The following is a 22,999-nucleotide window of genomic DNA, read 5'->3' as shown; positions in this document are numbered from 1 at the left end:
AGTCATCCGCCTTTGTTCCCTGCAGTCAGTCTATAACAGTGTTTAACAAGATTTATAAAATTAAGTCTTAATTTGTTTTTTTAATGTTTATTTTTGAAAGAGACAGGGAGACAGAGCATGAGGGGAGGGGTCAGAGAGAGAGGAGGACAAAGAATCTGATGCAGACTCCAGGCTCTAAGCTGTCAGCACAGAACCCGATGCAGGGCTCAAACTCATAGACTGCAAGATTGTGACCTGAGCCAAAGTCAGACGCCCAATCAACTGAGCCACCCAGGCGTCCCATGTCGTTCCATTATGCTATGCTTGGTATACATTTTTTAAGTAAATCTTTTTATTCAGTTGTCCAATGGCCATTTTTGTGATAAGAGTTTATAACCAAACCTAATCAATGCATGAATATTTGCTTTGACAGCTGCATTTAAAATAAACTAAAAAATTGCTTCCATGTGGATTTTTTTCAGTGTTAAGTGCATTCCCAAATTTTAAAACTTATTCAAATCCCTTATTATGCCAAGTTGATAGAATTCTTGGTTTGGAAACCAAGTAGTAGTATAACCTACACCCAATGACCTGAATCTGAGTGGATGTTTTAGGATGACAGTATCTGCTTTGTAATTGTGGAAGAGACCTGAGCCTTACCAGTTAACACAGCAGATTCTCTAACAAGACTCAACACTTTCTCAATGTCAGAGAGTTGCCATATTGGCCACACAGCTCTAGCACCTCACCTGTGGGGGTCCACAGCTGTCTCAGAAAAAGAAATCTAGAGTCTGTCTGCCTTCAAATGACTGGATGTCACAGATGTTTAGGAAGAACTTCAAGGAATGTGTCAAAAGATAACTATCCTGTTTTCTGACCTCATAAGTTATGAAAATAAATATTTCAAATTAAATCTTGTTGGCATCTTTATTTATTTAACTAGGCCTCAATATATAAATATATTCACAAAATATATAAAGCTCATGTAACAATTCATAGAACACAAGGGCTTCTGACAGGCAGTATATAAAGTATATATGGTTATAAGAACACCAGACTTCCTAGGTCTGAATCTGAACTCCACCACTGGATGACTCACTATACCCCTGGGCAAGTGTCTGAAGTTTCTCATTCTTTAATGTTCTTATCAGTAAAATGAGGGAATAATAATACATTCCTCATAAGATTGTTAGGAAAATCAAATGCACTAATACAATTAAAATTCTTAGAATAGGACCAGGGACAGGTACCTGTGCCTCAATAAAAATAAGCAATTTTATTCACATTAGAAATGTGTCTGTAAACTTATTTTATATCATACTTATTAAGCATACTTTGAACAAAAGATACTGGTTTCTTCAACTTCCTGATCCTAATAGAGATCTCTTTCTGTCATCCTATGTTTTTGATGCCAAACACACATACATCATGTATGATATCTTAATGCTAATAACTAGAGTTCTCTTCTTTTCTTTCCCTTCCATTTCTTTTTTGAGTATACTAAACACACAATACATTAGTTTCAGGTGTACAACATTGCGATTCAACTTTTTTTTTTTTTGCGATTCAACTTCTAAGTTATGCTGCGCTCACCACAAGCTGCCATCTGTGACCATGCATGCTACTGCAATATCACTGACTTATTCTCTGTGCTGCCCTTTACCTCCGTGACTTACTCATTCCATAACTGGAAGCCTGCGTCTCTCATTCCCCTTCACCCATTTTGCCCATGCCCCCACCCACTTCCCTCTAGCAACCACCAGTTTGTTCTGTGTATTTACAGGTTTGATTCTGCTTTTTGTTTGCTTATTTATTTTTTAGATTCCACGAGTGAGTGAAATCATGTGGTACTATGATGACTAGAGTTCTTATTCTACCTAAAGCATTTGCCAGTTCTATGATTCTGGTCATTTTCACATTCGAAGACATGATTTTTTATTTCCTGTGAAAGAGGATTAAAAGTACCTACTTCAAGTGGTGTAAAGAATTATACAAATAAGTTATTATTTTGCTAAGTCCAAGATCCTCTGAACATTCATAAAGTTGATATCCTGAGTTTATATCCCAGACTCCAATGTAGTTCAAGCGCAGGAACAGCATTTTGTGGCTTTAAAACTAGATGGTTTCACTCTTAAGGGGGTATCTTTTCAGGAGACTTCATGATGTGGTACAACCCAGGCAAGGAAACAGGCTTATGTTAGAAAGAACCCAAGATACCACAGTAGGGGCCATAGTCTGTCTGTAAGATGAATAATCATACTATCATCACTATCTTGAGTCCTTTTTGAATTTAGGAAACAATAAGGCTCCATCTCCACTGCTCCTACAGATCCGTCACCCTTACTGCTTACCCTGACACACCTGACCTAGTACTTACCCATCTTACAGAGACTTAATGTAGATTTAAATGGGTGGAAGTTGCCAAGTATTTTTGAAACATCATGGAATATACCTGTGAATACATACCTGCCGTTTAGTTCTTTTTGGTGTTGGCTTCAAAATAAATTTTGGTGGACTGATGTGTACTTGCTCAAATTCTAAAAGGAAATAAAAATAAATTAATTTAACTTGCATCTACCAGGTTTCTTCCATACAGGGGAATCAAAGTTTTAAAATCCCTTACTGGAATAAATTGTATAATTATACTTCATTAACTATTAGTAATAGTTATTATAATTAACAATTAATGTAAATTATAATTTGAAAATTAGATATTCTAATTATGTGGCTATTATACATTTTATAATATATGTTACACTTAACAATAATACAGAACATTAATCAAAATAATTGTGCTCATATTAATACTAAATACACATATCATGAATGAATTTAATTAAAGCAATCTTGGACACTATTCTTGTTCTAATTTATCTCTAATTTTTTCTCATATTTCTCCCATAAATACTATCACATTCTTTATCAAGAATCTTCTAAATAGCCCACTTAACCTCCCACTACTGACCTTCATTAAAGAATGACACAGCAAATACTGCTAAAGACGTGAACAATCAGAACTCTCTTATAGTGCTGATGAGCGTAAAATGGTATAAGCACTTTAGAGAAAGGTTCAGCAATTTCTCACACAACAATAGTTCTCCAAGTGAAATCCATGAATTAATGGCATCAGTATGTTCCCAGCATACCTGGGAACTTACTAGAAATGCAAACTCTCCTAACCCATCCAACACGTACTGAATCAAAAACTCTAGCAACTGGTGCAGCCACTATGGAAATCAATACGGAAGTTGCTCAAAAAATCAAAAATACAACAACCCTATGATCCTGCAATCCCACTTCTGGGCATACTGCCAAAGGAACTGAAATCAGCATCTCAAAGAGATACTTGCACCCCCATGTTGACTGTAGCATTATTCACCATAGCCAAGACATGAAGACAACCTAATGTTCATCAATGGATGAATGGATAAAGAAAATGTGGTATATTCATGCAATAAAGTATTATTTGGCCTAAAAAAAAAGAAATATTTCCATTTGTGACAATATGGATGAACTGGAAGGCATTATGTTAAGTGAAACTAGCCAGACTCAGAAGGACATATGTAGAATTTAAAAGAGTCAGAGTCCTAGAATCAGAAAGTGGAATGGTAGTTGCTAGGAGTTAGGAAAATGAGGAAACAGGGAGGCATTAATCAAAGGGCACAAAGTTTCAGTTGTACAAATGAGAAGGTCCTAAAGATCTACTATACAGCACAGTGCCCAGAATTAACAGTACTATATTTACCATACTTAAAATTTTGCTAACAGTGTAGATCATATGTTGTATTCTTATCACTACCACTACTACTGCTAATAATATAATAATAATAATAACAATAACAATAATAAAGAGGGTGAAAAGAAACTGCTGGAGATAATGGGTATGTTTACAGCATAGGTTATAGTGATGACTTCATGCAGATACATTTATCTCCAAATTCGTCAAATTGTATACGTTAATTATGTACAGCTTTATTTTAATGTCAATTATATCTCATTTAAGTAGCCTGGAAAAACCTCTAGATATGTAGCCAAGAGTCTGTGTTTAATGAGCTTCCATGAGATACTCTGATGCACTCTGAAATCTGAGAATGCCATGGCACAGTTAAACATACACCTACATTATGACTCAGTAATTCCACTGCCAGGTATCTGACAGAAGAAATGTAAACATGTGTCCACAAAAGATATTTTTATAAGAATGTTTATAGTTATTTTATTCAGAATAGCCAAAAATTGGAAACAACCCAAAGGTCCATCAACAGAATAGATAAAACGCTGTGGTATCTTCAAACAACAGAATGTACTCAGTAATTAAAAAGGATAAACTGTTGCTACCTCTGACATTAATCTCATAGGCATATGCTAGGCAAAAGAAGTTGGACACAATGGGTAAAGATCTAAATCAGGCTAAACTAATCTATGGGGGGGACAGGAGCCACAAAAGAGACTGCAGGAGTGGAAGGTGCTGACTGGGACATGACAAAGAGGAAGGTGCTGAGATAGTGGAAATGTGCCAAATCTCACCAAGGAAGTGCATGTGTGCCAAAACTCATCTAATGGTATTCAAGATTTATATATTTCATTGTACTAATTCTTAAAAACAGACTGTGCTAAGGAGTTCATAGGAAGTAAATAAATCTTTCCCAAATGTTTTCTTAGGAATACTAGTCCTGAGAGATGTGTTATGTAAAACAAAAAGGTCCACAGTAAAACAAATCTGGGGGACATCTGATCATAATTTGTCTCTGAGACATACATCATGTACAGCAAGACAAAGGTACTGATAAGTCATGACCCAGGAAAACTACTAAATCTCAAGTAAAAAAGCTTCCTTAATTTAAGCTTATTTCACAAAAACTGCAGTTCTGACATTTCTTTTTTTCCCCCCTAACTTGTCATTATAAACCCAAGCATCTGGAAAGACAACCCTCTTAAAACTGACAGTGCCAACTTCTGACGGGAAAAGAAAACCAGAGACTAATGGAGACAGACCTGAATTTGGGAAGAAAATGTTCAAAATTAATGTTAATGACAGCAAAAGTGCCAAGTCATCTTTAAAAACTTTGTGTAGAAAAGAAACCCTGAACAAAGTTAAAAAAAAAAAATTGTAAGCTTGTATCATAGCAAGCCTACAGTAAAGTCCTTAGGGGGATCTTTACTTATTACTTTAAATATTAATTAATGTTTATTACTTCCAGTAAGACCTATTAGATTGTACCTTTATTTTCAGAGACAGCCTGTCATGATTTACTTTCTTCTTCTCACAGGGATTGTAAATGGCTCCATAAGGGAACTGAAGGAACAGACTCCAGTGTCTATGTAAAGAAAGATCATCTATATGCTCATTTGTAGAGTTTTCAAAGTTGTGAAATCTATAAGATGGATCTCCTATCCCTTTGGGAGCAGGACAGAAGAACTGCAGAAGGTCAAGAAGCCACAGATTTGTTTCAGAAAACGGACATTAGCAAACACTCATTTCATTTCCAATAAGGAGACAATGTTAACTTTTTAAAAAATGTTTATTTTTGTTATTTATTTTGAGAGAGAGAGCAAGAGCACACGTGTGCGTACAAGGGGGGAGAGGGGTAGATAGAATCTTTTTTTTTAATTTTTTTTTTTTCCAGAGAGAGAGCGAGACAGAGAGAGTAGGCAGGATCCATGCTGTCAGCACAGACTCGACATGGGGCTCAATTCCAGACACCATGAGATCATGACCTGAGCCAAAATCAAGAGTCAGACATTTAACCAACTAAGCCACCCAAGCATCCCAAAACTTTTTAAGTTTTTATTTATTTAAGTAATATCTACACCCAATGTGTGGCTTGAACTCTGAGATCAAGAATTGCATGTTCATAAAACTGAGCCAGCTAGGTGCCCCAACAGTGTACACTTTAAATTGGTTTTCCTAGGCAGTAGTTTAAGACATGCTGTCAGTTGGATAATTATTCCACTTCCCTGGTGCCTCTCTCCCAGCACACATTCTCATCCTGGCACAATCCAAACCTCTGCTCAGTCCCTGACTAGCTGTGGGCCCTGGAAAAGACAAGCTTGATGAGCCTATTTCTTCATCTATAAAATGTAAATAATAAAATTAATCTCACAGAGCTGTAATGAAGATAAAAATGAGATTAAAAATTAGAATGTACTGTGACCGTGGGCAGGGCCCACTAAGAAAGGAAGTGTCTCCACACCAGATATTCGGGGTGTGCTCTGTCTTGAGGAGAAAATCAAGGAATCCAGTACATCCAGGGACAAATGTACACTGTATAATCATAACTCAACCAATGAAGCCAAAGTGTAAGTACTCTGCCCTATTTGTCACAGGAAGGTTTGGATCAACTCAAGCCAACATCTATAAATAAATGGGCCTGCAAACAAACACACAGGAGATGGAAGGACTATTTTCACAAAAAGCACATAAAAATAAAAAGCATTAATCTATAATCGCTCTTTCTGAGAATGCTAGGGCAAAAAGGGATGAGGAAAACAACAAATGGGGAAATGGTTACAAGTTCATCCCTATGCTTACAAAATCAGTATGTCAGTGAAAGTGAATTTCTCTGTATTTTGTCTATGCAGACCGATTTAAAAAAATTTTTTTTTACAAATAGTTTATTGTCAAATTGGTTTCCATATAACACCCAGTATTCATCCCTACAAGTGTCCCCCTCCATGCCCATCCCCCCTCCCCCCCCACATCCATCAGTCCTCAGTTTTTGTCAGCATTCAAGAGTCTCTCATGGTTCGCCTCTCTCCTTTCCCCCACCATTTCCCCCCTTCTCCCCCATGTTCCTCAGTTAAGTTCCTCCTAATCCACCTATATGTGCAAACATATGATATTTATCCTTCTCTGCCTGACTTATTTCGCTCAGCATAACACCCTCAAGGTCCATCCATGTTGCTACACAAGGCCAGATTTCATTCTTTCTCATTGCCATGTAGTATTCCATCGTATAGATAAACCACATCTTCTGGATCCATTCGTCTGTTGATGGACACTTAGGCTCTTTCCATGTTTTGCCTATTGTTGAGAGTGCTGCTATGAACATTGGGGTACATGTGCTCCTATGCATCAGCATTTCTGTATCCCTTGGGTAAATTCCTAGCAGTGCTTTTGCTGGGTCATAGGGGAGTTCTATTAACTTTTTGAGGAACCTCCACAGTTTTCCAGAGGGGCTGTAACAGTTTACATTCCCACCAACAGTGTAGGAGGGTGCCCGTTTCTCCACATCCTCGTCAGCATCTCGAGTTCTCTGATTTGCTCATTTTAGCCACTCTGACTGGCGTGAGGTGGTATCTCAGTGTGGTTTTGATTTGTATTTCCTTGATGAGGAGGGATGCTGAGCATCGTTTCATGTGTCTGTTGGCCATCTGGATGTCCTCTTTGGAGAAGTGTCTGTTCATATCTTCTGCCCATTTCTTCACTGGGTTGTTTGTTTTTCGGGTGTGGAATTTGGTGAGTTCCTTATAGCTTTTGGATATTAACCCTTTATCTGATATCTCATTTTATGCAGACAAATTTTTGCTCTAACATTACTTCTCCTTTCAGAAATACCCTACTGTGATTGTTATAATTTTAAAAAGTCTTCCTCCAATGTGCTCAAGCTGTGTCTTTCCAAACTCATCCACTACAAACATGAGGGCAGTTTGCATTTTATTCTTCCTCTCGATGTCACTTGACCTAATATCACTTTCTCTCTAAAATTGTTATGAGCAGTCATATGCTAAGGACATTCCACATACAGACTAGCTCTAAAGCATTAAAATGAATTATTAAACTTGACTTTTTTTCAAGTCATAATATGAATATCATACCAGATGGAAGATCATCCAAAGGAAATTCAAACAGTCTGGATTTGTAAACTGAATGAAAATGGAAATCCTCCTGCAATAACACAAACAACAGAGATTAACCACGTGCAACCAGTTATCCCTAGCCTCAGGCAATGAGAGCTGAAGAAGCAGAGACCCCCTAAAAGAACCACAGCTTGACTGTGCGCTCTCCTGGGTTTGGAAAGGCAATGAGCCACTGTGCAACCCTCCCCAGCCTGGATTCTCCCAGCACCAGAGAGATATCCTATTAGAAACAAAATGCCTCTGCAGACAGAGAAGCCAAAGCCTGCAGTAATGGAAAATAAATGAATGAACCTATTCCCCCAAGGAGAAGTAAGACATCTGGGAAAATGGGCTAATGCTTTTTATAACTTGTTCATTTCCATGGATCCCTGCCCCACTTTCAGAGCCAGAGAGTTTTGCTAGGCAAAGACTGCCGAGCTAATGCCCTTCTGGTATTGGAGAGTAGGATGACGGATATAAGCAGATGCCCAAATGGACCCTGCTCCAAATTCAAATGTCATACAAAGTTTTGTGACAGACCAACAGACAAAAAGCCCTGTTCCATCTAAGAAAAATTCATGAACATTCAAATAATTACTTCTGGCTCCTCTCAATTAAAAAACATAGAATGTGATAAATAATCAAGTTTCATGATAATGCCATAAAAAACATCACCTGGACAGGCAAAGTGATACAATAGCCCGTAATAGCCATCCAGAAAATAAAATAAAATACAACACAAATAGCTTCCCTTTGTGGGTGGCAAAACAGTGTGTATTTTTTAAAAAGTATTTGATTAAGTGAACACTGTTGCACAATACGAGGAAGAATGTTTCTATGCATAGAGCTAGAATGGAAGTAAGTATATTATATTTCTCTGCAGTCTATAATACTAACTCAACTCTCCTCTAGTTTTTTGGAAAGTGAATTGCTTTGACCAAAATCAAGGAGAGAATTAAGAAAACAGATTTCTCTTCATTTCATCAGCATAAGGCCTTACTGACAATGGGCAATAGAGAAAAATCTGAAATCCAGAAAAGAAAGTGAGGTGCAAAGTCACACATCTACTGACTGAATGTTTGTGCCCATTGCCACCCTGACAAATTTATATTTTTAAGCTCTAACGGCCAATGTGACTGTATTTGGGCCTATGAGAAGGCAATAAAGGTTAAAATAAGTTTTAAGGGTGGGGCTGGGGTCCTTACAGGAATAAGAAACACCACAGCTCGCGCTCACTCCCTCTTTCTTTCTGCTATGTGAGCACATAGCAAGAAGAAGGCCATCTCAATCCAAGGAAAGAGCTGTCAACAGACACGGACCCTGCCAGCACCTTGATCTTGGACTTCTAGTCACCACAACTGTGAGAAAATGAATTTCTGTTGTTTAAGCCACACACTGTCTTATGATGACTACCTGAGCAAACTAAGACAAATCATAGCACATTATGGCAGAGACAGAAAGAAAGTGGAGGCTTCACAACACCTCAGAAGGAAAGTATTTCCAGTCTACAGAGAAAGAGGCAGACTTTAAAAAACACTTGTGATTTTGACTTACTCAATATTCAACTATATATATATTTATATTTATTATTCTGACTCTAAAAACATGAAGATAGAGACAAAAGAGAGGAGGAAAAAAGAAGAGGAAAAGCTCCCAATATCAATTTTTACATTAGCCACAAGAAACAGAAGGAGCACTTACTTCGGAGGTGTCATTCTCTTCTGGCTCAATGAGATAGGTGTGGTTCCCATCATAGAACATCCCACTGCCAAGGACAAGAAAATAATCAGGCATAGCTATCGACTCTTGCCTCAGAACAAGATCATTTTAAAATCAGCAGCTGCCAGAGGACGAAATTAGTTCTCAACATTCACCTCCCAGTCCCAACCCTCAGTGCCAGTTACACACCACATACCAGACACACAGACACACACATACTCTCCATACACCACACCACACACTTACCACACACACACACATATCACATATACCCCCACTGAGCCATACCACACGAGTGGACACACACACACACCATGCACACACCCCACATACCACACACACACAGCACATACAGATTACATAGAACACACCACACATCTCCCAATACCATGTCCCACATATACATACACCCTGCACTGTACCACATGAGTATATGCGTGCATGCGTGAGTGCGTACGCGCAAGTGCACACACACTAGTAAAAGGAAAGGCCTGTGCCTGTGACTCCCCCATAAGCAGCAGGGTCCCTTCATCCTGACCGGTCACTTCCCCAGGTTCAGGATTATCATTCTCTAATTATGGTCCATTATTCCTCCCTCCAACACATAATTCTAAAACTTTAATATGCAAAGAGCCACCACCTGGAGAGTTTGTAGAATTCTAAAACTTTCGGGGCCTCGTTCAGATTTCATGGCGAGGGCCCTGGAAGCTGCACTTTAAACAAATCCCAGGTTGTTCTGATGCAGGTTGTCAGGGACTACACTGAGAATTGCCTACCTACCACACACCTGAAAGGTGTTCTGATAACACGAGTTGATGCATTTCAACAACTTACCATGGGCTAAAAACTTGACACTCATTTTAATCGTTTCCACAAATGTATGAGGGAGGCACACTTAGGCATCTGCCTATACTCATTTTACCATAAAGGAAACCAAAGCTCATAGAGATGAAGTAACCTGCTCAAATTACATAACCAGTTAGATCTGAGGTGGGAAGAGAGAGGCCCAGGCAGACTGGTTCCTAAACTGCCTATCTGCAATTGGCTACTTCTTCATCCATTCATTCAGCACACATTTGTAGAGCACCTACAACGCACTGCCCTAAGTGCTGGGGGTACAGTAGTGGACAAAACAGACCAATTTTCTGCCCTCCTGGTGCTCATGTGCATTCTAGGGAAGACAGACAAAAAACATATAGTCAACAATTAAATATATATGAGGTGGTGAAACATTCTAGGGAGGAAAATAAAGGAGGTTAAAGACAATAAATGGTGCCAGAGGACTGTGTGTAGAGACCAAAGACAGACTGCTGATTCACATGGAGTCTCAGAGAAAGGCTTTCTAGAGAAGATGACATTTAAGCGAAGATCTGAAAGAAGGGAAAGGAGGGTATCTGTGCAAAGAGCAGGGAGCCCTAAGTGTGCTCCAGGAATATCAAGGATGCAGTGTGGCTGCAGTAGGTTTTGGGTGTGCAAAGGGCTATGAAATGATATCAAATGAAGAGTGGGGCCACACGAGGCAGGACTTCTAAGGTCCCTGGCTTTCACCCTGAAAGACATGTGGGTTTAAGCAGAGGGAAACACAATTGTTCTTAAATTTAAAAATAGTTGCTCCAACTGCTGTGTTAGAATGGTCTTTAGGACTATTCATTTCTATGCCAAGGATAGAAATGGGGATATTCTAGCAATAATCCAAGTGAAAAAATAGCTGCCTAGATCACAATGGTAATGGTGGAGACGATTAGAATTGGTCATATTGGGGGTATTTTTTTCAAAATTAGAACACCGATAGGATTTATTAATGAATTTGAGTTGGAGTATGTGGGAAAGAGTTGTGTCAGTGAAAACTCCAAGGTTTTGACCTGAGCAACTGCTGAGGCTGACATTTAATCAGATGGGAAAAGCCGTAGGGAGGACAGAATGGGTCTTGGGAGCAGGATGCAGGGAGCAGGGAATAAATCTGGAGCTGGGCTTTGATCTCTTAGGCTGAAGATGACTATCAGCCAACTGAGAAATCCTCTGGAGGGCATTTTGAGCTACACATGGCCTCAGCTCCCGCTCAGAGAGATCCTGATTGGCCACTCCTTTTAGGAGAACATGGTCCTTCTACTAAGATGAAGCCCCTCATGATACTGAAGAAATGTGTCTTATCATTCAGGCATCTGAGAAGGAACAAAGTGTGATCTTCAAGAGTCATTTCTCAGTGTTATGTGGAAATGACTGCATGAGACCCAAACTGTTAAGCACAGAATAGCATTTATCTTTAGCTGATGGCTTAGTGAAATCAGTTGGTTTCCCTGAGCTGTAATTACAATGGCCTTCAGCTCTGACTCTATCCAAATTCTTTCATTCCTGCTGTAACATCTTCCACATGCTCTCAACTTTCATATACCCTTAGAACTGCTTCTCCCACATCTGTAATGTTTTCCACCAAAGCACAATTTCTGAATTTGGATGACATCGCATTTAGAATCCGAAGATAAACAGATGCAATTTATAAAATATTACTGACAGTACATGCCTAAAGAATCAGAGTGGGGGGAGCCTTTTCCAAACAGTAGACCAAATATGACAGCAGACATTCTCTCTGCCCCTGCTGAGAACTGGTCAGACCCATCCAGAAAATGCTACAGAACCACCACCCTTTGCCAAAGTTCACATGGCTATGCTGATTAAGCAGCAAGCAGATTGTTTTGTATAAATAATACAAAATAATTCCTCTTGCATTAGGTTGATGCCCAAAGTAAAAATCAGTGACATTTATTGGGTTTAAACATCATGATACACAGGGTAAAGAAGGTAGATTCTGACACCATATATATTTAGAAGATTCTGTCTCTGTATGGCAATGTGCCATTAGTAACTCTTTATTAAAACGCATATGTGCTGTATTTGTTTTGAGGATTGATACCTTTTAGTTATATTTATATAAATTCCAATGAGTATATCAAGCCTACACAGAGTATACATTTGATAAAAACCTGCATCTAGAACCTACTTATCATAGGCTAATAGAGCTGACTTTTTTAAAAAGGCTGGATCAAAACAAGATTTTGAAAAGAAACAGCCATTCTTAAAAATTGCCACAAGAGGGCAATAAACTTACATTTGATTCCATTCTGTCAGGTTCCTATAGTTACAGGATTTTGTCGTAACATCAAACATACCAGAACCAAAATATTGCCTGTTATTCCTTTGAATTTGAAAACAAAAATGTGCATTTGCAGGTTCTTTATGGAAAACACATATTAGTCTGCATCTTTCCCCCCTTTATGTCCTTCAAATGAATTCAGTAAATCAAGAAAAATGAAAAATCTATGTATGTACTTGGTAAATTATTAAAGATGAGTCATGGATGAAATAATCTATTTCATATCCAAATCAATGTAATTGAGACAATATAAATTATTTAATATTTAGTAATATCTTCTAAAATATTTGTCAGCAATTTTTTTCAGAAGTTAAAATCAACATGAGAATAATTAATAATAAATAACAAAAAGGATCAAGAATAAATTCATCCAACACACTCATGAAGGTCTAAGAACACCCCAACCTGCTATACACAATCCTGACTGTATTCCTAGACCCTTGGTGCTGTTTCTATTTGTTTCTTTTTATTTCATTTTAAATGGAAAGTTTTTTCAAGGCAGAGTTAAAATTTTACCTAGTTAAAACAACTGAAGCTGGCTCAGAGTTATACTCCTGATCTAGTCACTAAAGTTTCCTTAAAAGTTTTTTTTCCATCCTCTTTCAAATCACGGTGTAGGGTTTGTAGCAAGCTCCTGGTCTACCAGAGTCCTTGGAAGGCAGTGATGCCTTCCATTGATTCTCAGTTGGAAAACTGGGAAGCAAAGTGGAATAAGCACTGGGCATGTTGCTTACATGGGAACTTCGGGTTGAGACTGTAAGAGGAAGAGAAAGGGAAGAAAGCCTCTTCTTTTTTATATCATTATCGTACATTTGCTGTCACAAATGTTGATGAGCCCAAGGTACTACTCTTAAGGGAAAGCTGTGCTCATCTTGAGATGAGGTGTAACAATTTTATTACTGAAGGGGACTTTTTCTTTTTACAAGTAAGAAAAACGAGACCATATGAGGCATGGATTCCTGTTTGTAAAAGTGTCTCTTTAGTCAAAGAATATATTTAAAGTAAATAAAAGTCTTCTAGAGCAAACAATACACAGAGAAAGGTCTTCCATGCTCTCAGGCATCTGGTCTCATTCTTCTGGTTTCTCATAGTCTCTACCTTCTGCCTCTTGCATACCTACTGCCCAAGACTGACTGGAGGCACCACTGAGGCAGACTAGCTCAATTTTCCTGGCTTTCCCATTAGATCCCTTTCTGAGCATAAAGACCTGTCTGCCTAGCCTACTCTCTCTTGGAAGATTCTATCAAAGTCCATCCCAGGTCCCACTCCAACTACTTAGATGACATTTCTGTGGAGCCCTCAAGCACTACCTCATTCCCCAGGGCCCACTCTCTCCCTGCATTTTTCTGTTACTTTCTTTCACATACCTATCTCATTCCACGGTAGGAAGCTGAGCTAGCTTTAGCTTCCCCCACCAGACTGTGAGCTGTGGGGGACAGGAGTCATGTTCTCATTGCCTTGATTTTTCCCAGTGGCTGACACTCAGTAACTGCTAGCTACACGGAAAAAGCCAGGTCTCTAAACTTGAGAACTGACAGGATGCATTTTAAAGTTTCCAAACAAAAATTTAACAAAACTAGAGTGCTTGCTTGTTCCGCACCCCCCAAAAAAAAAGTAAAACAAACAAGAAAGAACTGAGATGATTTAGCTTCAGCAGAAAGCAGAGGAATGACACGGTAGCTTTAGAAGGCGTTAACAAAACAAATAAGAGATGGCCACCTGTGTATCGCTATTAGCGACACAACAGAGGAAGTAGATGTATTCCCATGTTAAACATCAGAAAAATTCTTTGATAATGAAGGTTATGAGAAAGGAAGCGAGGCCCTGAGGAAGGATGAACTCCATTCCTCAGAGGTTTCCGAGAACAGACGGACCCTCCCACAAGCTGCTGTGGGTTTTAGGTGGGATTCTGGCTAAACAATGGATTGAAAACACATGAGCTCTTGAGGTGACTTGCAGTCTACTGTCTTTATAAAAGGAGTCAAGGGTTTCCATCTACTAAAATTTCTATTATTCCATGAAATATAAAACCTAACATCAAGAAGGAATAGGGGCAGAACTGGTAGCAAGGGTCTAAACATCTAGAGAAACAGACCCATGTTATGCAAACCACTCTTGTCCCAACTTGGATGAAACTAGAAAAATGCTTCAAACATCACCATAGGGTATCATTTCTTAATTGCAAAGACCCTGACCTCTTTTGGTGACCCTAATTTTAAAATCTGCCTGGTTTAGAAACCTCAAAAGAAAAAAAGATCAGATCCATTACAGATTTAAAATGATTCCTCGACATAAAGATTTTGATTACAGTGCATTAAAAATAAAGAAAATAAGTGACTGAAAGAATGGATGGCACAAAAAATTGGGGGACACTTACTGAAGTCCATGGCATGTTGACAATGCAACAAATGAGGCAGGATTTCCTCGGATCTGGCCCTGGTAGTAGCAGTGTTCTCCTCCCTGGAAACAGAAACCAAGAGCATAAGCCTCCGCCATTGTCAGGAGAATTACCCACATCATTTCTCAGGTTCCAGCACACATCACACCTCCATGTCTAAAGCTCTGCAGAATATTCCATTATTCAGATTATGTTATCAGACCTTTTCTAACAGAATTATTCATAAATACTCCAAGTGAGCCAACTCCAAATCAAAAGATGAGGAAATAAAAGTTGACTTCACTTGCCTTTTATGTAGGTGATGATAGAAAGAGCAAAGAAACAGATACTGAAATACCTATGTGGCTCCTGCATCAGGATCAGTTGAATCATCTATCTCCCCAGTCATGAGAAACTCAACCTAGATCACCAGCAAGGTGATGCTATTCCACATACAGCTAAGTAAAAATGAATATAAGTCATTCAAGAGTCACTAAATTAAATTGATGAAAGAAAATACCTATTTTTATAGTGTTTGTAGCAAAACTTGACAAGTTTATACTATTCTGTTCTCCAATCATGAATGCCTTTACCAGGAAGCTACTGGGTGGGGTTTGAAATTCCAAAGTTTCTTTCAGCAGCTGGTTACATTAACTAAATTCCCATGAGACTCATTTCTTTGGATTAAATGTTCCTGGAAAAGGTAATGGGATAAATCCTCTCCATCTCAGGGTGGTGCTTCAGTCTTCCAATACCTGCCACTCAAAGCATAGTCTAGAAATCAGCAGTGCTAATGCCCCCAGGAGCTGGTTAGAAATGCAGTTTCAAACTCCAGCCCCAACTTACCTACTTATTATAATCAGCATTTAACAAGGCCCCTGTTGATTCACATGCACATTAAAGTTTCAGAAGCATTGTTCTAAATGGCCTTTTCCATTCCCCCACTAATCTATTTCTTCAGAAGGTGAAAGCTGCTAATTCAACTGATCCACTGAGATATGAAAGAATGAAATCCGAACGACTGTAAGAAAGGACAGTTTAAAGGGGCAAATGCTACCTGCCTTACAGTCTGACTTTATGACTAATTCTACCTAAAATATTCAGTGCTTGACAAGTAGCGAGGAGAGAACAGAAAGACACAGGATGTAACAAGCCTAAAGACATTTTCTGCACTGGAATTCCAAGGAAGGCAGCTGGGTCTCTGTGACTGCTGCTCCCCATGAGATAATCCTACAGGATCTGGTGGACCTCAGCTCCGTTAAGGGGGCAGAGAATAGGTAAGATGGCACTTGGTGCGATCCCTAATCCTATGACATCACCAAATCTCTAAGGGAGTCACTGAGCATCATGACCTGAGAACTGTGGTTGGATTTGATGAAGGGTAGGAAAGAACAGGGGAGTACTTCACCTATAAGCCTGACAGGGGTATAACCAATAGGCCACAGATTGTATTTCTGTCCTAGGAAATAAAGCCGCACATTGACTTTCTGGGTAGGGCTGGTTTAGTGCAGATGCTAATTGTATGAGCTGTCAGCTCCTGCATTTACTGGTGTGTGACCTCATGCAAGTTAAGAACCTGCCTGAGCCATCTGAATGGGGGTAATAATTTCACAGGGTTGTTCAGAACATTAAAGAGGTAAAGTACAGAAATGGCTAAGAATAATGCTTGGCACTTAGTAATCACCCAATAAATGCTTACTACTGTTATAATTACTCTGTGTCAATTATTCAATTTACATACACAATCACCTTAAATCCTCACATCAATCCTATAAAGAAATATTGCTCCCTCTGTTCTATGTAGGAGGTCACGACCCTAGAGCAAAGGTTGTCTACCTGGGAATTGGCCAAGTAGGGATGACACTTTATGGAAACGTGTAAATGCAAGCCTGTGTCTTTTCCCCTATACTACTAGAACCCGTGGGGTATCTAGTGCAAATTTAAACTTTCTCCTAGGCTGCTTCTTTAGGATTTTTTTGTTTGTTTGTTTTAATTTATTTTTTGAGTAGGGCTAGGAGTAAATTTAACAGAGTTTAAGAGGTCTTCTGTTGGGTTGTTGAACTGGTGAGTTGTCCTTAAGATTACACTGTAAATTAGAGGTCATTATGTTTCAAAAGAACTTGTTTTCCTAGAAACATCTAATTGGACCAGAAATTAACACTCTAGCTTTTACTGGACAGACAAGAGGGGCCAAGAGTCAATGGGGTCACTTGGATAGAGAGATCATTCTATCTAAAAATGCTTCCCTCTATTGGATAGTGACTAAGTAGCCCCATCAGATCCCTTTCTGAAGTCTAAGACTATGGTAAACATCAAATATAAAGGCAGCAGAAAAAAGACACCCGCGTGACTCAGTTGGTTGAGAATCCAGGTCTTAGTTTCCACTCAGGTCACGATCTCACGGTTTGTGGGTTTGAACCTCGTGTCAGGCTCTGTGCCAACAATGCAGAACCTACTTGGACTTCTCTCTCTCTACCCCTCCGCTGTTCTCTCTCTAAAAAACAAAACAAAAACAAAAACAAAAAAACAGGGGTGCCTGGGCGGTTCAGTCAGTTGAGCTTTCGACTTTGGCTTCGGTCATGATCTCATGGTTCATGAGTATGAGCCACATGTCTAGCTCTGTGCTGACAGCTCAGAGCCTGGAACCTGCTTTGGATTCTCTGTCTCCCTCTCTCTCTGCCCGTTGCCCATTTGTGCTTTCTCTCTCTTTCTCTCTAAATGAATAAATGTTAAAAAAAAAAAAAAAGCAGAAACAAAAAAGATAATCATAAGAATTATGGTAACAAATTAGGGAACAATGGAAGTTGACAAATCACTGTATGCAGGGAAAATATGTCAGAGGCAAAGGCATACACTTCAGTAGTTTTATAAACTACTAAAGTTTTCTTTAAAATGCCAACTCTGGAAACATGTTATATTAAATCATAAAAAAAATTCATGTTGTAAAACAATCTTCCAATATACTGGGACTAAATAGATGAGTAGATAATGGAAAACAATCTTTCACTAATTTCTGATTCTGAAAAATAGGAGTCAATCCAAAAACAGCATATGATCAAGACCCATCTGCACAAAAGCCTAACACTGCAAATGAAGTGAAGAGCTCAATATGGTTGACTCATTATCAAATGTTTCCATGACACTTCAAGAGAAGCACAAACAAGAGGGGGTAAAATCTCTTCAGTTGGTCTATTACAATTCCAATCCTGAGGTGCTTAACTGATGGTATACATAATTCTTCTAAATATTGATGAGAATTAATTTCTGTGTTGTGATTTTTAAGGGATTATTAACCATATCACAATAATTATTTAAACTAAAAAGTAAAGCAATGAAGTTATTATACTGAAAATATTAATTTATTATTAGAATAAATAAAATAAATATTGCTTCTCAGCGTTTTGGGTAAGATCAAGTGCAAAATAAATAAAATAAATTTAATAGATTTTGAATTTTTACATAACTTTTTATTTAGTATTTTATTTTTTAATTTTTTTTGTTTATTCAGTATTTAAAATTAATAAATGCTTATAGAAAAATTCTAAGAATTCAGGAGGTATATGATGAAGACTAAAAAATTATCTCCTTCACAAACACTGTCCAGGCTATAGATGACTCCTAAGAAGTAAGCATTTTTGGCAGATTCTGTGTGCCGTACCAGGAATGGTCTGTGTGGTATATTTAAGGAAATACCTAAATACACAGATATCTATTTCCATGCACAATGGGTTGTACACTGGACACACTGTTCTGCCACTTGATTTTTTTTCCTTAAGGTAACTTGACATCTTTGTATACCAATATCTCTCTCTTTCAGCAACGACATAATATTCCATTATAGGGGTGAACCATAAGTTATTTAAACAGTCCTGTACAAAGGACATTTAGATTATCTCCATATTTGTTTGTCACCATAAACAACACTGCAAACATCTTTTAACCTATTTTTGGGCAATTGTGTCAATATGTCTGTAGAACACATTACTAGATGTGGATCTGGCAGGTCCAAAAATATGTGCATTTTAAATTTAATACATATTTTAAGAGACAAAACTATACTTTGCACTTATATCTTAAAAGATGCACTGCATTTGAAAATAATAAACTATTTTATTAAAAACTGTATACTGCATAAAAGAGGGCTCTTTAAGCCAACTTTCTCAAGTTATTATCAATTATAAAAGTTCTCCATATTTTGATACAACTTTCTTGAGGAACCAGATGCTTTGTGAAAGTAGGGATTATATATAATAATCTAAGACAGATGCAGGAAAAGAGAAAAGCCAGCAGCACATCCTAACAGAGTTTGGCTCTTTACCTGACTGCCAGTCATAGCTTTATTCCTTAAAGTCTCTTTTGTTCCAGAAATAAATCCACTATCATTGAAACTTTCTTCACACTCCTTAATTTAGTAACACAATCATAGCAGTACAGATGTTTATTTTCAGCTAATCAGTTATAGCTAAAAAAAATTACCCACCTCTACAAAAATGAACTGTATGATCATTCTATTGGTTTACTTCACCATGGATAACAGGCTTATTACAATTTTTATTCTAGGGGAAGTCAAAAGAATCACTACTTGCAATATTCAAAGACAAACCACATTTTTATTAAATACTCAGAAAGATCTCAAAAGAGAAACAGAGTTTATTATAAGTATGATAAACTGAAAGCACTAAGGACGTTACACAGACTGGGTTACAAAACTATAAAAATCCATAGTCATTGGTCCTCCATTCAGACCCTTAAAGGAAATTCTAAAACTTTCATTAGTTCCAAGAAGAGCCAGGGCTACCTCCTCTAAAGAGCCTACTCTGAATCCCTCCTCTTCACAAACTACTCTTCCTAAACCTCTTTCTCTGAATTTTCATATTTTCATCTGTACTGCACCTCTTTACACTCGCATTCCTGTTTCTGTCTTATGTCCCCCACTAGACAGACCATCGTGTCTTTTCAGAGAAGCACATGTACCTAAACTATGTTCGTATCTCCAAGTGTGCTATTAGAACGCTGTTAATCTCAGTTTCCTCATCAATAAAATGGGGGAAATATCTACTCACACTGCTTCACAGGCGTACACGAGGGATTCCATGAGATGATAACGCAGTCTGCTGTAAACTGCTACATAAATAGGTGAGAGGTGCAGTCAGGGAATATTTACTCAGTGAGAGATTCTGTCATGTCCCTTGTGCTAGGATTCTGTTAATTTGTTGCTATGACTAACAATTCAGTGCACTGATTAACAGTAATACACCACAACAGTGGTTCTCAACATCGGCTGCATATCTGAATCACCTGGGGAGTTTTTAAATTCCCAAGGGGGTACATGGGTGGCTCAGTCACTTAAATGGCTGACCTCAGCTCAGGTCACGATCTTGTGGTTCGGGTGTTCGAGCCCATGTTCTGTACTGGCAGGGCAGACCCTGCAGATTGCTTTGGATTCTGTGTCTCCCTCTCTCTCTGCCCCACCCCTATTTACACCCTGTCTCTCTCTCTCTCTCTCTCTCTCAAAAATAAATAATTATTTTGAAAAATTTTTGAATCCCAATTCCCAGGCCATACTCCAAATTAATTAAATCATAATCTCTGGAGACGGGGCCCAGGCATCAGCATCTTTATAAAAGTTCTCGGTGACTCAATGCAGCTGCAGTGGTTGAGAAGCCCTGCACTAGAGAACAGTTGCTCAGCAGCGGTGATTCCCAAAACTATTTCCCAAAGCAAAGCCTCAGGTGGTGGGATTGTGAACCAAATGATTCCCAAGCCTTTCCTCAGACCTACTGAACCAGAATCTCCAAGTAGGTAGGGCTCCAGGATTTCTAGAGTTGGAAAAAGTTCCCCAGGTGGTTTTGAATCTTGTATTTGGAACTGCTAACCTAAAAATATTCAACCCAATACCAAATCACCCCCATGTAGACACCTGAGTGGCTGAGTCGGTAGAACTCTTGGTTTCAGCTCAGGTCATGATCTCGCAGTTCACAGGTTCGAGCCCTGAGTTAGGCTCCATGATGACAGCATGCAGCCTACTTAGGATTCTCATTCTCTTTCTCTCTCCACCTCTCTCCCAACCTCCCCACCATCTAGCTTGCACTCTTCTCCTTTTCTCTCAAAATAGATAAATAAACTTAAAAAAAAAAAAAGCATCCCCATGAGAGAATGAAAGAATCTACTATAACCTGGGCATTCTGCTTGGTGATCCTGGTGATTTATGAGAGAATTCATGATGACTGCTAAGGTGAAAATTTTACGAATGAGAAAACACAGATTGAGAGAGAGCCTTCATACTGCCTTCATAACTCCTCACTCCTCTGGTATGCCAGATGCAGTTAAGCCTCTTTACACTGGTGGTTATCAAAAAGCAGTTTCCAGCACAATAACATGTACTTGTTAGAAATACAAATCCATGGGGCACCAGGTGGCTTAACCTGTTGGGCATCCAACTCCTGATTTTGGCTCAGATTATGATCTCATGGTTCCTGAGTTCAAGCCCCATGTCAGGCTCTGTGTTGACAGTGTAGTGCCTGCTTAGGATTCTTCCTCTCTCTCTCTCTCTGTCCCTCCCCCATTCATGCTGTATCTCTCACACACACACTAAATAAATAAATAAACTTTAAAAAAAGAAATAAAAATTCTCAAGCCTCACTCCAGACTTAAACCCAATTTGACATTCTGGGTATGTGTTTTAGCCAACCCTCTAGCTGCCTTCAATGCATTGTAAACTTTGAGAATGACTGCTTTACACTACAGTTGTCTCCAGAGCTCCTCACTGCTGAGCTCCCTGAAATCCTACACTAGTTCCTTAGCAGATTCTTAATGAAGCAGAAAGGATGTAAACAGTCACAACTCCACTCATTTTCCTGTTTTTCCCAGAGCAGCTGGCTTCATAAGAAACAATATGGAAGGTTAAAGGTGAGACAAGAGTATGTGAGAGTTCTACCATGGACAGAGACATGAAAGGCAGCGCTTTTTGTAGGTGCTGGTAAGTAGGATACTTTGCCTGGATTAAAAACCCAGAGTGATCAATCGTCCTGTTTAGACTAAGATCAAGAGGTCTCATAGGATGCAGGTTATTCAGTGCTACATCCATGAAAGCCACAGGAAAATAAAGATGATGTCACCATAAAAGGGACACGGCCAGTGCAGACACTTCCAGATCAAATTGTCAACCCAGAAACCCTTGTGTTCCTGCTCTCCTCCCTGGGTCATAGCCCTCTCCCTGTCCATGGGTACCAGTTCCAGAACTAGCCTTCTGCCTTGCAGATCAGGGCTTATTCCAAGCATCCTTTTCCATGGGTGAGATCCCATATTTAAAACAATATCAAGCCTCACTTCATACCAGTTCTATTAGAATCTCTACAGATGGGACCTGGTGTTTTTAAAATCTATCCAGATGATTCCAATATGCGGTCATGGTTGAGAAGCTATGCTCTAGCCAATACACCCTTTGCAAGAACTGAAGCCCTGTGGCTGAACTCTACTGTATGCTAGATTCCTCCCAGGCTTGTGCAGGGCCCAGACTTCTGTTTGTGGCCACATGACTGAAGTCTATTATACCAGGTGCTTGCCTACAATAACCTGTTTCCAATTTCCTCTTGAGTGGTATTGATATGAGGAGCCCGCCCTTTTCTTACCTTTACCCTCCCTCCCAATGGTGACAAATGGTGATAGTTATTATTGAGTCAGGAGTATACCACATCTCCCTAGTGCCATCTGCATCAACGGATTTCTTAGAAAAGCAAAATCTTATGTTGGAGAGGACCCACCAACCCACCCAGATTAAAACTCATAATTTGGGATTACAAAGAATCAGACTGAATTCATAGAAGTGACATAGGCTAAACATCTCTTCAGGTACAGAGTATGAGAGTATGTGAATGAGAGCCTGTAGAGACTCTCCAAGAAAAGCAGAGAGAAACATAATCTCATCTCATTTT

General features: G+C 38.9%; 1 protein-coding gene across 6 annotated transcripts in view; it reads right to left on the bottom strand.

Moving 5' to 3' along the window:
• Window positions 1-15,142, bottom strand: part of ADAM22 (ADAM metallopeptidase domain 22) — an 80,944-nt gene extending 65,802 nt beyond the window's left edge. For all 6 annotated transcript variants that reach the window (XR_013335756.1, XM_077766823.1, XM_077766824.1 and 3 more), the window contains exons 1-4: window positions 15,066-15,142; window positions 9,520-9,583; window positions 7,798-7,867; window positions 2,446-2,516 (exon numbers count right to left, since the gene is read on the bottom strand). Coding sequence is in view for 5 of the 6 variants with exons in the window: in XM_077766823.1 (XP_077622949.1) it covers window positions 2,446-2,516; window positions 7,798-7,867; window positions 9,520-9,579 (201 nt within the window). In the remaining variant the exon portion in view is untranslated. The remainder of the gene's footprint in view (window positions 1-2,445; window positions 2,517-7,797; window positions 7,868-9,519; window positions 9,584-15,065) is intronic.
• Window positions 15,143-22,999: the final 7,857 nt, after the last annotated feature.

This window comes from Crocuta crocuta, unplaced genomic scaffold (assembly GCF_008692635.1).
Source record: "Crocuta crocuta isolate KB4526 unplaced genomic scaffold, BGI_CrCroc_1.0 scaffold165, whole genome shotgun sequence".
Lineage (NCBI taxonomy): Eukaryota > Metazoa > Chordata > Mammalia > Carnivora > Hyaenidae > Crocuta > Crocuta crocuta.
Note: the sequence above shows the minus strand (reverse complement) of the source record. Positions and strands in the feature narration are given on the sequence as shown.